The sequence below is a fragment of the Hirundo rustica genome, chromosome 2, assembly GCF_015227805.2.
Source record: "Hirundo rustica isolate bHirRus1 chromosome 2, bHirRus1.pri.v3, whole genome shotgun sequence".
Lineage (NCBI taxonomy): Eukaryota > Metazoa > Chordata > Aves > Passeriformes > Hirundinidae > Hirundo > Hirundo rustica.
Window position 1 is genome coordinate 41,334,253 of NC_053451.1, and position 13,109 is coordinate 41,347,361.

Consider the following 13,109-nt stretch of genomic DNA (forward strand, 5'->3'; position numbering starts at 1 on the left):
TTCGACTGGGGCAGTCTCTAAACTGGACTGTTAGAAAGTGGGGAGGGACGAGACTAGAAGGAAAGATTGATTGTAATAATGTTAGCCATTAAAAAATCCCACACAATTGTCTTCTGAGACTGAAGTTAGTAGTAATCAGTAGTGTGTGACCTGTAGTCTGATCTCTCGTGTGGGTACAATGTATTCATATCTTTAGAGAGGTCTGTTACTAGTAAGCATGATTTTAAATGCTAGACATATATTTGGTGAGTACGTGGTTTTTAAAAATGTTTGACAATAAGTAAATACAGTGGTTTTCCCCCTCTCATGGCAGCAGCACAATCCCTTCACCATACCCCTCTTCCAATGGCAAATGCTGATTTTCATAACTATTAGATGAAGACTGCTGTGATTATAAATTTGGTATTAATTTACACCAAGTTAAAGTGATAACTTTCAGTTATTTAGGATTTTTTTTTTTTTTTTTTAACTTCAATGCTTAGAAATATGCTGAAATTTAGTGAAATTAGGAGATCTGTGATTTTTGCTTTGTGGTCTGTTTTGCATCTAAGGGTAGGGTTGAACAATTTCTAAATAAGTACTTCACTGTGTTTATTGATAAAGCATGGTAGTTGCTAATTTTGGCACAGATTGAACTGCTAGTACTTTTAAGAACTGTTAGTAATTTAAGTGATATGCTTTTAAATAAAATCATGTGCTTGGCACATTTTGTCACCCCTATGTGTAAATTCTCTCTGTACCAAAAGATACTCAGCAAATAAAATTACTGCAAGTCAAATACGTAAATGCTGAGGTATTGGTATTTATGATGATGATTTAATGAAATAAATTCAAACTTTAATTGTTTCTAGAAAGCTAGGGTTTGTTTTGTTGATGATGATTTTACCATCAAACTTTTAGTTTCTGTTTGATCCTGGACTTTGCTATTGCTCTGTTACTTGCTTGAGCAGGGAGGTTGGACTGGATGACCTCCAATAATCCCTTCAACCTTTCAGTTTCTGTGACTACCCAAATTCTTAATAATAAACCAAAAAGTAAATTAATATTTCCAGAAGATAACTTCTGAAACATGAAGTGAAATTTGAGTTCAAGATTAGTTTTAATTTCCTTTGCTTATTTTACAATGGGCCTTTGAATACTGTTTAAACTGATGCTCCTTAAACTCTGTGAATGGTGAAGAGAAATGTAGAACATGAAACTTTAAAATCCTCAGGTTGAAAACATTTTTAGGTCACTTGTAAAGATAAATATAATAGCTAATATATTTAAGTGTACTGTACATTTAAATGATAACTATAATAATGGAAATTGTACACTAAGTAGTTTAGTCTTCTCGGGCTTTTGCTCTGTATTTTCTTTGCCACTTTAGGTTAAATGGGTAAATAAAAAATAACTTTTCAAAGCATAGCCTGCAGACAATATGATGTATCTGGGATCAAGAAATCTGTTGCCTCTGGTGGATTGCAACTTGTGAAATCTGTCTTCAGGGGGTTGAAGGGTAGGGGAGGAAAAAAATAATCTGCTGGCGAAAAACAGTATACGAGACTGCCATTGCCTAGGGTTGACTAAACAGATATCTTTCAAGTACTGATTCAGGCAGCAACTTGCTGTTGGAAGATTCTCTTCTTTGTTTTACTTAGCAATCTGAGTCTTTAGGAACAGGAATAATTGCCTCCTACCTCAGCAGCACGTGGTGGTTGTCTGAATTGTAAAAATAAAAATCTCTCCCTGGATCAGTGTCATAAAAAGGAAACAGATGACTTGGGTTTTTTTGTGAAATAAAGTGCAGCCCTCAAATGAGGGGAAAAAATAGTCCCTAAGATGATTTTTTGGACTAAAATCAAGGATATCTGAACAGATGATCAACTTAAGGTATGAAGCATGAGAAACATAAATTAAAAAGCATGTCAGTATCAGTGATTTTAATGGCAAGGAAAACAGGTTCACTTTGTAACAGAAAGCTGTGCCTTCATTTCCAGTAGGTCTTACCTAATGGTTCCCTAAGTCAGCTCATCCTGCCAAGGCCATCAGGGAGTGAGCATTGTCTGAACACTCTAGCAACCAGTGGGAACTGCCCTCTGAGACTTCCTACTTAGAGCAATAAGGAAACAACCTAAAGAATCTTTTTATCTTCATATTTTGTTTTCCTTCGTGGTGGTTAGCCTGAGGGTTAATCGACAGGATTGCTAGCAAGAGCCCCCTTTGGATACTAAGACAGCTGGCTGTAGCAGCTTTTATTGCAGCATGCTTAGGCAAGCCTCTCTGACTTGAAACCTTCAGGCAACAAAAAGAGGGTGTTTTGAGAGGGGCGTAAAATTGCCCAGCTTCTCTTCATGCAAAGAAGCACTTAATTTCCCTCTTGCTTTCTTTGTCTCCTTTTAAGAGAGAGAAATGAGATAGAATCTCAGAGATAAAAGGACAAGAAAGTGATAAAGTATTTGATGGCCCATCACTTCTGAAAATCATCTGCCTTCCCTTAATAAATGTGAAAGCTAGTGTTTGTGTAATCTTGTCTTTAGTGTTACAGAAGGCAAGATGGTTACATCTTGAGGAGGTCTTCTGCATTTGCTAAGCAAGAGTGTAGGAGTAGTATATAAGTCAAACAAATATAGTAATTTCACTTGAAATAGCACCAGAGACAGTTCTTCCTTTAGACTTGCCTTCCTTGGTGGTATATCTTTATCTCTTTCCTTGAAAATTAAGGAGAGAAAAAAGATGAATTCTGTATATGCTGAATGACTTAGCCAGGGGAAACAAACTTCTTAACTTCGGGGATAGGGTAGAAAGAAAGGGAGGTTTCCTTTTTTTCTGCTGTGGAACTGAAAAGTTAAAATTAATCTGGTGACACAGAATGTGATCACAGCACTTAGTCCTTTATAGACTTTAGAAAATAATTTGACTGGTAAAAAGACTGTAAAACAAGGACTTTTCTTTTTAGTGTCTATAATACTGCTATGTCTTATAGTTCTCAAAGTAATGGAAAAAGCTCTGGAAATGAAAATGTCCGTGTACTCCTTATTTGTTCCTGAAACTCAGAAAATTATTTTATTTGAGAAATCCACAGAGGAATCTGAGAATACTACTTTTGAGAATGAATTTAAAAACTTGGAAGCGTTGTAACATACCAGCCCTGCTTTTCTAAGTGAGGTCCTTAAGTGCAGGGCAAGAAAAAGGGGCAGGAGGAAAAAGAGTAATAAATGCAAAAATAAGCATGTTATTGCTTCCATTTTTGCTTTGATAAAAGGTAGTTGTTTCAAGAGCACATAATCATAAAAGTGATGCTACCTTGGCAAACCTTTGAAAATCTTATCGCACATTCATCTCTGTGTGTTAATTATGCATATGTGGTCAGACTACCTACTGCCCACACATCCACTTTAGCATTACACACTCTGAAGTGAGCACCTTTCTGAGAGTGCCTTCCTAAGAAGTGCAGTGCTGTTCTGCAGCTTCAAAACAGCGTGGTGTTTATATTCAGAACAGGAACCTTAGTTTTGAAGTCTTTGGTGTATGTATTGTGCACTGTCTGCAGGCAGGCCAGTGCTGATGAAGGCTGCCTTTAGATAACTTAATACTAAATACTGTGTTTTGTGTATCTGTAAAAGCTCTTTATTTCGTGTATCAGTGTCCCCAGCTTCATGAGCCATGCTTTTTGGAATTTCTGGTACCTCTTAGTATCTTGAAATATTCAACCACCTTAGGAATAAATTCCAGAGGGATTAGTAGAAGAACTTGTCTGACTAGTAATGACTGTGTGCAGAATCTGTTTCTTGACAAGTTAGACTTTTGTCAAATGCATTTATGTTTCCCTTACTGCATTATTCTAGTTCAAATTCAAGCCATTAATTTCCTGGAAGAATTTCTGTCATTTCATAGGATAGCATACGTGGTTTTATTTCATACTTAGGTTAAGGAAATTCAGCCCTGACAGGCTCTCTTCCCACCTGGTCAACAACAGGATGCTTGTGCCCACCATTCTCTTATTTTTTGCTTTTGTTCTATTTCAAAGTTAATGAAATCACATCTGTGGCACCACAGGATTGCACACTGAACACTTGCGTGGTAATTTTAAGGCATGCTTTTACAAGCTGATTGAAGGTTAGAACTGTCTGTTGTCATTTCACTGGTGTGCTCTCTGGCATCATCGTATGCCTGTGGTGCAGTTTGGTGAGAATGTGATCATGGTGTAGATGGAAAAGTCCAACACAAGCTTTGTTTAGTTGATTCATTAAGGCTGCCAAGCAGAAGGAAGAATAAGAAAAAATTTAAAATACAGCCTTTTTATGTATTGTGAGAATATTCAGAATATAGTATCAATGTTTCTGTTTCTTTCTTCAGTTAGACCATGCCTGGAGACATTATCATCCTTAAGAGATAAACTGTTAAAAATTTTAGGGTCTTTTTCTGATGCTTTTGGGAAGCAGTGAGATTAGGAAGTTCTGAATTTTACTGCCATGTGCTTTTATATAAATTAGGCTGTAACAGTCCTGAAATCTTAGGAAATACTGCAAGTAAATGGACAACACAAGTGGAGAAACAGTGCTTTCCCCAGCAATGGGTGGAATATAATGTCTCAGCAGATGAGATTTTCATTGCTCTGTAACCAGCCTTTTCTTTTGCTGGATTTTGTTAGATTTTTTCCTTTACAAAGCCAGTTGGAAAATCCTTAAAGGGTTTTGGGCCACTTAAAGTGTGTATCCATTTCTAAGAATGGTGCAAATTCAGGAAAATGTTTATGAAGAACTGAACTAAGGATAGAGGTAATTGCTAACTTCCCTTCAGGCTTTTCTCTGTATTGCTGCTGCTTGGAGTTGAAATAATCTCAAAAAATGTATTTAATGTATAAATCTGTAGTTTTGTTACAGCACCTGTAAAGTCAGCTATGCTAATTAAAAATGGCCCATATATCTGAAGACTTAGATTCATGTTTTAATCCTTTCCAATTCTCAGAATCCCCTGAACTGGATAGAAAAGGATGCATGCACAAAGAATGTGAAGCCTTCTATCCTCAGCCAAAGCTGAATCCACTCCGTTGTATGTAAATATCCTAAGATCAGCAGCAGCCATAACCCCGAAGTCTTTCCATGCTACACTCTAGTTTTGGGAGTGGTAATTAGACCAGTTCTTGTTGAGGCTCCTTATACCTCTAAACCTTCTTTTTCATACCATTTCTAAATGCAACTATGGAAGATTCACCTGTGGGAATCCCCCGAGCTCATCAGCCCTGGCAAACTGATCTCTGCCTTCTAGCTATTGCCACTTTCTTAGGAATATGCATCCAGCTCTATTCTTGAATTGGTGGATACTGCCACTTTCACAGCTGTCCTATGGTCAGACCACCACGTTCTGCTGTAGAGATCAGGCCCCTGTCGGAGTAGATATTCGGATTTCTTCTCTGCCTGCTAAAATGATAGCTAAGTGGGTATCTTGGAGGTACCGTATCTACACTGCCTGTGCACAGGACAGGTCTGTGTAAGATTTGTTAAAGAGGTTAGTTGATTATTTTTTTGACAATTTATGGTAGTTTCAAGAGCAGAAATGCAATTTCTCCTGGTATCACCAGGAAAGCTAACTTTCAGTATATACATCAAGACCTGGCGTGCTGAAATGTACTGGTGAGCGCTCTAAAATAATTCTGGCATTTATGAGACACCTTCTCTTTACTAGTCCTTAAAGTTAATAGACAAATATAAATAAAAAGAAAATCTTTCAGAAAGTGATGCATTATGTGGATTAAAGAAACTAGCTGGTTAGGAAGATAAAGGAAAAATAAAAGAGTATAATCTATCTCATTCATTTAATGTAAAACAGAATCATAGGTGACATACTTGTCATTGGAGCAGCTGACATTTGGGATTTAATGAAAAGTTTAAATTTAACACCAAAAATAGAACATAATTAGGTTTAGCTTCATTTGTGCACTTGCTTATGTTATGCAAAGACTTAGCTATCCCCAGAACAAAAAATACTCAATGCCACATCAACAGCCTTGGGAGGTCTGTCATGATGTGGTCAGTGGTATGTGTTTGTGTTTTGCTTTTCCTAAAATGTGATTTCCAGTGAATTCTTAACAGTCCCAAAAATCTGAAAACCTAAATCCAAAGTTAGTCATCTCAAGTTCACTAGAGACTAAAAATAATTTTCCCACAGACATAAAATATAAGTCTTGTCTAGATTGTTAAAACACATGCATTACTTATGGAGATATGCCTGCACAGTTTTTTACAGTGATGCTTTTATACTTGGAAACAACTTGTCTTTCTGTGTGTTTGAGACTAAATTGTTGAAATGTCCTTTTATGAAGAGTAACGTCCAAATGTACTGAGAAGTGACAGATTATTTTTCTTTTATGTGTAGATTGGACCTCTTATTTTTTTCATGTTGCAGAAATTTTATACAGTGTGTTCATCTGGTACTGAGGATTAAAATATCTGTTCATTCGCTTTTGCTTTTCTTCCGAACATTACATTTCTGTTGCACACTTCAGTAAAAAAATCTTGCGTTTCTGACCTGCTGATGTTAATAATTGTCTGCCCTAAGAAGATCTGGTTTTGCGAAAGGGAAGCTGTAATTAAAATGATGGAGCGTATATAAGGTGACTCTATGCTAATAAAGGCAAAAAGGCTGAGAAAGACATGATTTTGTAATGACTGGGAATTCTGTTACACCAATGTACCTCCCAGTAGGGACACGGTAGTTGTAATACATAGTAGAGAATATCAAAACTGAAGGCCTCTTAGGTAAGCCTTTCTTGAAGCATTTAAGTAATTCTTTGAGTGCCTTTTTGTGTTAGTTCGTTTCTGACATTGTTTTTAACAAAACAGTACATGTCTTTGCAGTGCAGCAATGGGAGAATGAATGGGAAGGTATATTACACTTTGTACAAGGGCAGATGAATTCTTTGTTTTTCAAATGGTGTTATTAGTCTATTAGCATCCAAAATAAAAAAAAGTATTTTTTTTCTTTTTTTGGTCTAGATCTCCTGCTTCTTTTCCAATGTACCTTAAAAAAAACCTACACAAAAAAAAACCCTCAAATCAAAATCTTCAACAACCTCAAAAAAGGGAAAAAAAAAAAAAAAAACCAAAAAAAACCAAACCTACACATGAAAAACCAAACCAAACAAAAAAAACCCAAAAAAAACCCTCACAAAAAAACCCAAACCAAAACAACAACAACAAAAACAAACAAAAGAACCCCACACGCCACCACGACAAACCCAAACCTTAAACTCTAAAATTAGGTTAGAATTTGAATCTGACAAATCTTCAGGCATGTGATAGTGTTAAATACCAGTAATACCAGTAAAGATTTCTTTCAGTTGGAAATCCTCATTCTTAGTAACTGCAGAAACGCTCTTTGTGTACATAAAATAACATTTTTCTTTTCTTTAAGGTGGTTCTTGTCAAAATGCCAATAATTTGTATTTGACTGTAGAGCTTGAGGGTGGGTGAGGAGATACAGGTTGTTCCTTTGCTAATGCACAGCACTTTGAAAGTCCTTTTTGGTGGAGGATGGTGGGTGATGTGTCTTGGAACAATCACTCTTCTTGATACTAGAATTGATGTAAGTTTGCTAACAAATGCTTAGCATGTGGTGGGTGGTTTAGCTTTGTTTTTCTAAGGCCTGTTACCACAGTCCTACATTTATGGTACAGTCTGAATTAATTCCCTTAGTATATACTATGTTTGTCCAGTTTAACAGAGTTTTGCTTCTATGCAACATAGGTGAACAATAATAAATAGTGCCAGATAGATAGATGTTAGATTTGAGAATTTATTCTGTGAAATAAATTGTCTTACATTGCCTGATTATCCTAGAGATGTTGATTTAATTTTCAGGAATTTCTAGGAACGCTTCGTTCTGTTCACACAATACACAGCTGTGTTTCTCATTCCTGAGTAGGTAGAATTTTAAGTTTTGATTTAATAATACATATTACATATAGTGGCTGATTTATAGGTTACATTGATTTCATTTCATTCACTAATGTTTTTTAATCTTTTATTTTGTGTTGACACTAGTTCCTTGTTGAGATATGGTGAAGCTCGTGAGATAGAAGATCTTGAATGTAAGGATTGGGGCAGCTGTCATGTCATTCAATGACGATGAGAAAAACATCTATTTAATGCAGGGAAAGATAATGTAGTGTTGATGTCAGTTTTTGTTATGTCCATTGAGACCTTTTCTGCGCTGCTGTTCAAAACAGAGGGAAAGATCTTTTTTTGTGGAGAATGTCCTGTTTCAGTGCTAAACTTGATAATTAGAAATACACGGTGATTATAGTAGGTTACCGTGGTCCACATGCTGCAGATAGGAACAAAATGAAGTCCTGTATTCCTCCATGTATAGGTTTTATTTAAACATTTCATCTGTGTAAGTGGGGGCCTGTCTACTTGCTGTTCCATCAGTTGCTGGGCATTTGGGATTTGTAGGAAAGAACTGATCTGTTGTGATGTGTTTTGGGTGATTTCTTAGTATATAGCATTCAAACACTCAGGATATATGGAGCAGGTAAGATACATATGAGGACTGTGATTTGATGGAGGTTGAGGAGAAAGGTTTTGAGGGAAGGTGTAGAGGAAATGGACATCTAGGTCATGAAGCACTGAGCTCTGGGAGGGGGAAGAAGTTTGCCTTATTGAACCAGTCACATGGTCATTATGATATTAATATAATCAGCTTGCTTATTTTGAGGCTTTTCCTCCATGGCTCTTGGCTCTAAGACTTCTGATTGTTGGTCACATAAGGAACATGCTGACTTTTTCTGAAGTGAAACTGAGCTAGGGAAAAGCTGGAAGCTGCTGCTGCTGCCTAAAATAGCTATCCTTGTTAACAACTCCGTATGAACATTAACTGTAATTTGCATGGTATGCTTAAGCTGTCTCGAGGAATTGCTAATGCTGTCCTTGTGCTCAGAATCGGAGGTACATCTAAAACTGCTTCATCTGTAATCCATTCATTTGCTCCACGTTCAGATATACTTTGAAAAATTGACGACTGTTGTTGTTTCAGTGCGTTTCTACAGTTAACTGTAAAAATGGTTCTGTAATGCAGGGAGAAAACCTTTTTCCTTCTATTTCTTACTCTGTACTCAAATAGCATATAAAAACAAAGGCTATAAAGTATGTGCCTTATATTTTATTAGTTTATAGTGTTACATGGATTTTTACAAGAGTTAAATGAAAATAGATGAATGTGTTATTATGGGTATAGTGGTGTTTTCCCAGTTTCCACTATTGCCAGAACTGAATTGAGCAAATAAAACAAATCAGAAATGTAGGGGAGGAGTAGTACATGCTGGTACAGTAATTTAAACACACAGTCTGTGAAGCATTACAGTGCAGTGTTTTTACATCTGTATTATCTTTACCTGTTTTTGTTGCTTTGCAAAACTGACCAGCAGAAAAGTGAAAAATCGTTCTCCAGCATGAAGGTTTATGTATAGTCCAGTATACAGGGCAGTCTTTACTACATTGCACCATGTTTTATAAATAAACAGACTTAAAAAAGAAATAATGAAGTCTTGCTGTGTGTGGCATATTTCTCAGTGAAGCTGAATATTTGAAAACCTATGCAACCAAAGATGCAGTGTGCTTAATACTACCTTGTTGAGGTTTAACCCTGGCCATCAAACAGTTTAATTTATTGATGTGTTGATCAAAGGGAAGTCAAGTTCATCCAAAGCATAGCCCAGTATTAGGCATGGTGAAGAAAACAACCTCTACCCCAGACAAAACCAGCACATACTGTATTAATTGAGCTGTATTGTGACCCTACTTTGGTGTGTCTGTAACTGTGATCTGGAATTGCTTGCATGCATGTTTTGGGAGGTTAAATATACGTGTCTTAAAACTCTTTTAAAAGCCAATTTGTGGTATGTCTACCTTTGTGCTGGCTTGAAAGAAAAACCAGTGAGAGACTCCAAATCAGAAAAAAACCAATTTAATAGGAGAGAAAAAAAAGTAAGGTAAAATAAAATAAAACACATACAATAGTACAAAAGATCACTCACAGAGTCAGAATACAACCTGAATCCATGGTGGTAGCAGTCCAGATGGAGTGGTCTTGTTGAAGCAGTGTTCCTGCAGAAAGGTCTGGTAGCTCTTGTCCTCTGGGAATCCAGTGGGTAAGGCTGCCTGTGCTGTCCCAAATCCCAGATAATATCCAGGTGGGAATGCTTGGCTCCTCCCCCTGGGCAGAGCATCTCACAGTGGGCTGATATCATTTTATGAGTCTTCCAATGGGTCCTTGATTGCCCATTAAACAGAGATAGCTCCTGGAAGGAGTTGTCTATGAGTCATGTAGCAGGGCATTGATGGGCCATTAACAGAAGATAGTCTGGAGGGAGGGGGCAAGGGAAACAGTGCCCAACCTTGTTTCAACAGCTCATGTAGATGGTGATAGGATACATACTTTGGGCACATCTTACATTGTTACCTAGGACAACCTTGTAACAGAAGGTTAGATTAGAATGTGATAAATAATTTGACATAAGTAATTATTTTGGTGACTACTGCCTCGTTTTATGTTGTTCTGAATTTGTTACTTGTTGTAGTTTTGCTGAAGTATATGAAAATGAGCATTCCATATAATCCAGAAAAGCATAATTTTAAGGATAATTTATTTAAGGAAGGAATTGTACCAAGTTAATAATGCATTGGTTTCTAATTTGTAACAGTGTTGTCTGAATATGATTTTCAATTGATACCAATTCTAAATGATTGGATAGCAGATTTTTTTGTCAGTGTTCATGTGCATTTGGAGTTGTATTTTGTCCCCATGTGCTTCTCAGAGCAGTGTTGCTTAATGACATCAAAATAATGTTTATGCTTGTTATGAATAGTCTGCATTTGTTGCTCATTAGCAAAACATGCTAATCACATACTCCAGAAGTAAAATAATGATTCATTACACTTTTGTATTTTCATTGAATTGAATACTTCCATGAATGGCTTGTCATTTTTAATTTTTTTTTCAAACCAGAGAAATCTAAGCTTCCAAAGTTTTGCAGCAGGCTGGGTGGGTTACTTGACAGTCCCACTGTCCTCATCTTTTCACATGAAGCTGAAAGGCAGCTGCACATCCCTTTCACGTTACTGCTTTAGTGTGACTGGTTACTTCAGCCGCTGCCAAAAGATTGTTCAGGTGTCAGTGGTGAGGAGAGTAGTCTGTCCCATAATCTGAGCATGTGGGTTATGCACAGAAAGTTTGGGAAGACTAATGTTTTCATACTAGCCAGTTTATTACTGCTCCTTAGGCCCTGCATATGAACTCATCATGCCGAGGTGCTGGACTATGCTTGAGATTCCAGACATAACTGGCTTGGTTTGAAAATCTGTGAAGTCACATTTAAAAATGGCAAATAACTGATCAAAAAGAGAAGGAAACAAATGTTTAGTTCAAGGGTCCAACATCTAGTTATGGTACAACAGTTTAGATTATGGTATTCGTGATGAACCTTATCTCACTGTTGCTCTAGCTCTGATTGCTGCAGCTGTTGATGGGGAAAGTGGCGGTGGCCAGGGCAAGGGGTTGAGAATCCGACATACAGTGATGCTTGGAGAGAATCCAAACAGTTCTTGTTTGGTTTTGAATGTGGCTGTTGTTGGCAGGCTTAACCTTTTGTTGTTAAACTTTCTGTTAGAGCAGGTCATTGTTGTGAATGCATGACTGTCCTAACTCTTGCTTTGTTTTGTCTTAGTCACATTGATCAAACAACAACATGGCAAGATCCTAGGAAGGCCATGCTTTCCCAGATGAATGTTACAGCTCCCACCAGTCCGTCGGTGCAGCAGAACATCATGAACTCGGCATCAGGTAAGCAAAATTTGTATTTATGAAAGAGATAGTACAAGTAAACCACAAGCTATTGTAATGGGGGGGGGGGGGTGGGGGCAGGGTGAAGGGAGTCCAAATTTAATAAATGTTGTTCTAGTTATCCTGGTTTGAAACTTTTTATTTATTGATGCCTGATTCATCAAGTAAGGGGCTGATAGTTGAAGTAAGAGAATTTGTATAATATTTATGTTGTCAATAGAAAGTACACTGTAGTCCTTTGATTTGTGTTTTTATTTTTTCAAATGAATGGTTCAGACTTCTAAGGAAGCAAAATTCTTGTCTATTTTGTTCTTACTAAAAAATGCTGTTAAATTGATGAAGACCAGAATTTCCATTCAATTAGTATCAATTTACATTAAAGCTTTTGTGCTTCACAGTGTTCTTCTGCCTCCATTTTTTTACTGACTTGACATGGTATACTGCAGTTTGTTTATGTTTCCTACATTTAAAATGAACATAAAATTTTTTCCTGTCCTCCCTAAATGGATCAGGCATATACTTGGAAAATCTTTTTTAGAAGCATAGATGTTTTGGTTTTCCTCTTGTATTTCTATTACTTCCAAAATCCAGTATCGTGGTCATTATTGCTCTAGCTGGGGAAGTCTGATGTATTTTCCTGGAATATGGAATCATTTTTCAGCTGGCCTGGGGAGGGGAGGGGCATGGCTGTCGCTAGACAGCAGTAAAATGTTCTTGTTCTTGCTATAGAATCTACTCTGTGTTTTCAGAGTTCTCTCATCTGATTATGCAGAGAGCAAGCAGATAAATCTGGTGTCATGCTAGTTTGAGTGCTTGGTCTTCCCCTTGCTTTGTCACCTCCTGTCTGTCACTGAGGTTCATGTTGTATTTATTTTCTCACAGTCTGGCTGTATTTTGTGTGTGTCTGCTGTTCCTGTACTTCCCAAGGGTTATTCTCTGGTGCTGCTTTTTGTGGTCTGTTTAGACAGCTTTGTTTCATGCTGCAATTCATGTGCTGCAGACAATACCGAAAGATTAACCGGCGTGACCAAACTGTGCTGTTCATGACTGGGTGTTAGAGGGGAAGTTAATCAAACTTTGTGCTGGCTAGGCCAGGAGGCTGGATTATCCTGGAACAAATGAGTCCTGTTCAAGTTCAGGAAGTCGTGATTCACAGCAATTAAGGTCTCAGGCTCTGATGTGAAAATAAAATAGCGTGATTATTTTTTCTGTAAATTTATCCCAGGAAACCTGCAGCAAAAGAGGTGGCGAGTTTTTTGAAGGGACACTTCTAAAGGAGGGAGAATAGG

At 37.2% G+C, this 13,109-nt stretch overlaps 1 protein-coding gene across 4 annotated transcripts in view; it reads left to right on the top strand.

Moving 5' to 3' along the window:
• Positions 1-13,109, top strand: part of YAP1 (Yes1 associated transcriptional regulator) — a 94,826-nt gene that overhangs the window by 44,083 nt on the left and 37,634 nt on the right. For all 4 annotated transcript variants that reach the window (XM_058419242.1, XM_040054849.2, XM_040054850.2 and 1 more), the window contains exon 3: positions 11,705-11,820. In XM_058419242.1, coding sequence (XP_058275225.1) covers positions 11,705-11,820 — 116 coding nt within the window. The remainder of the gene's footprint in view (positions 1-11,704; positions 11,821-13,109) is intronic.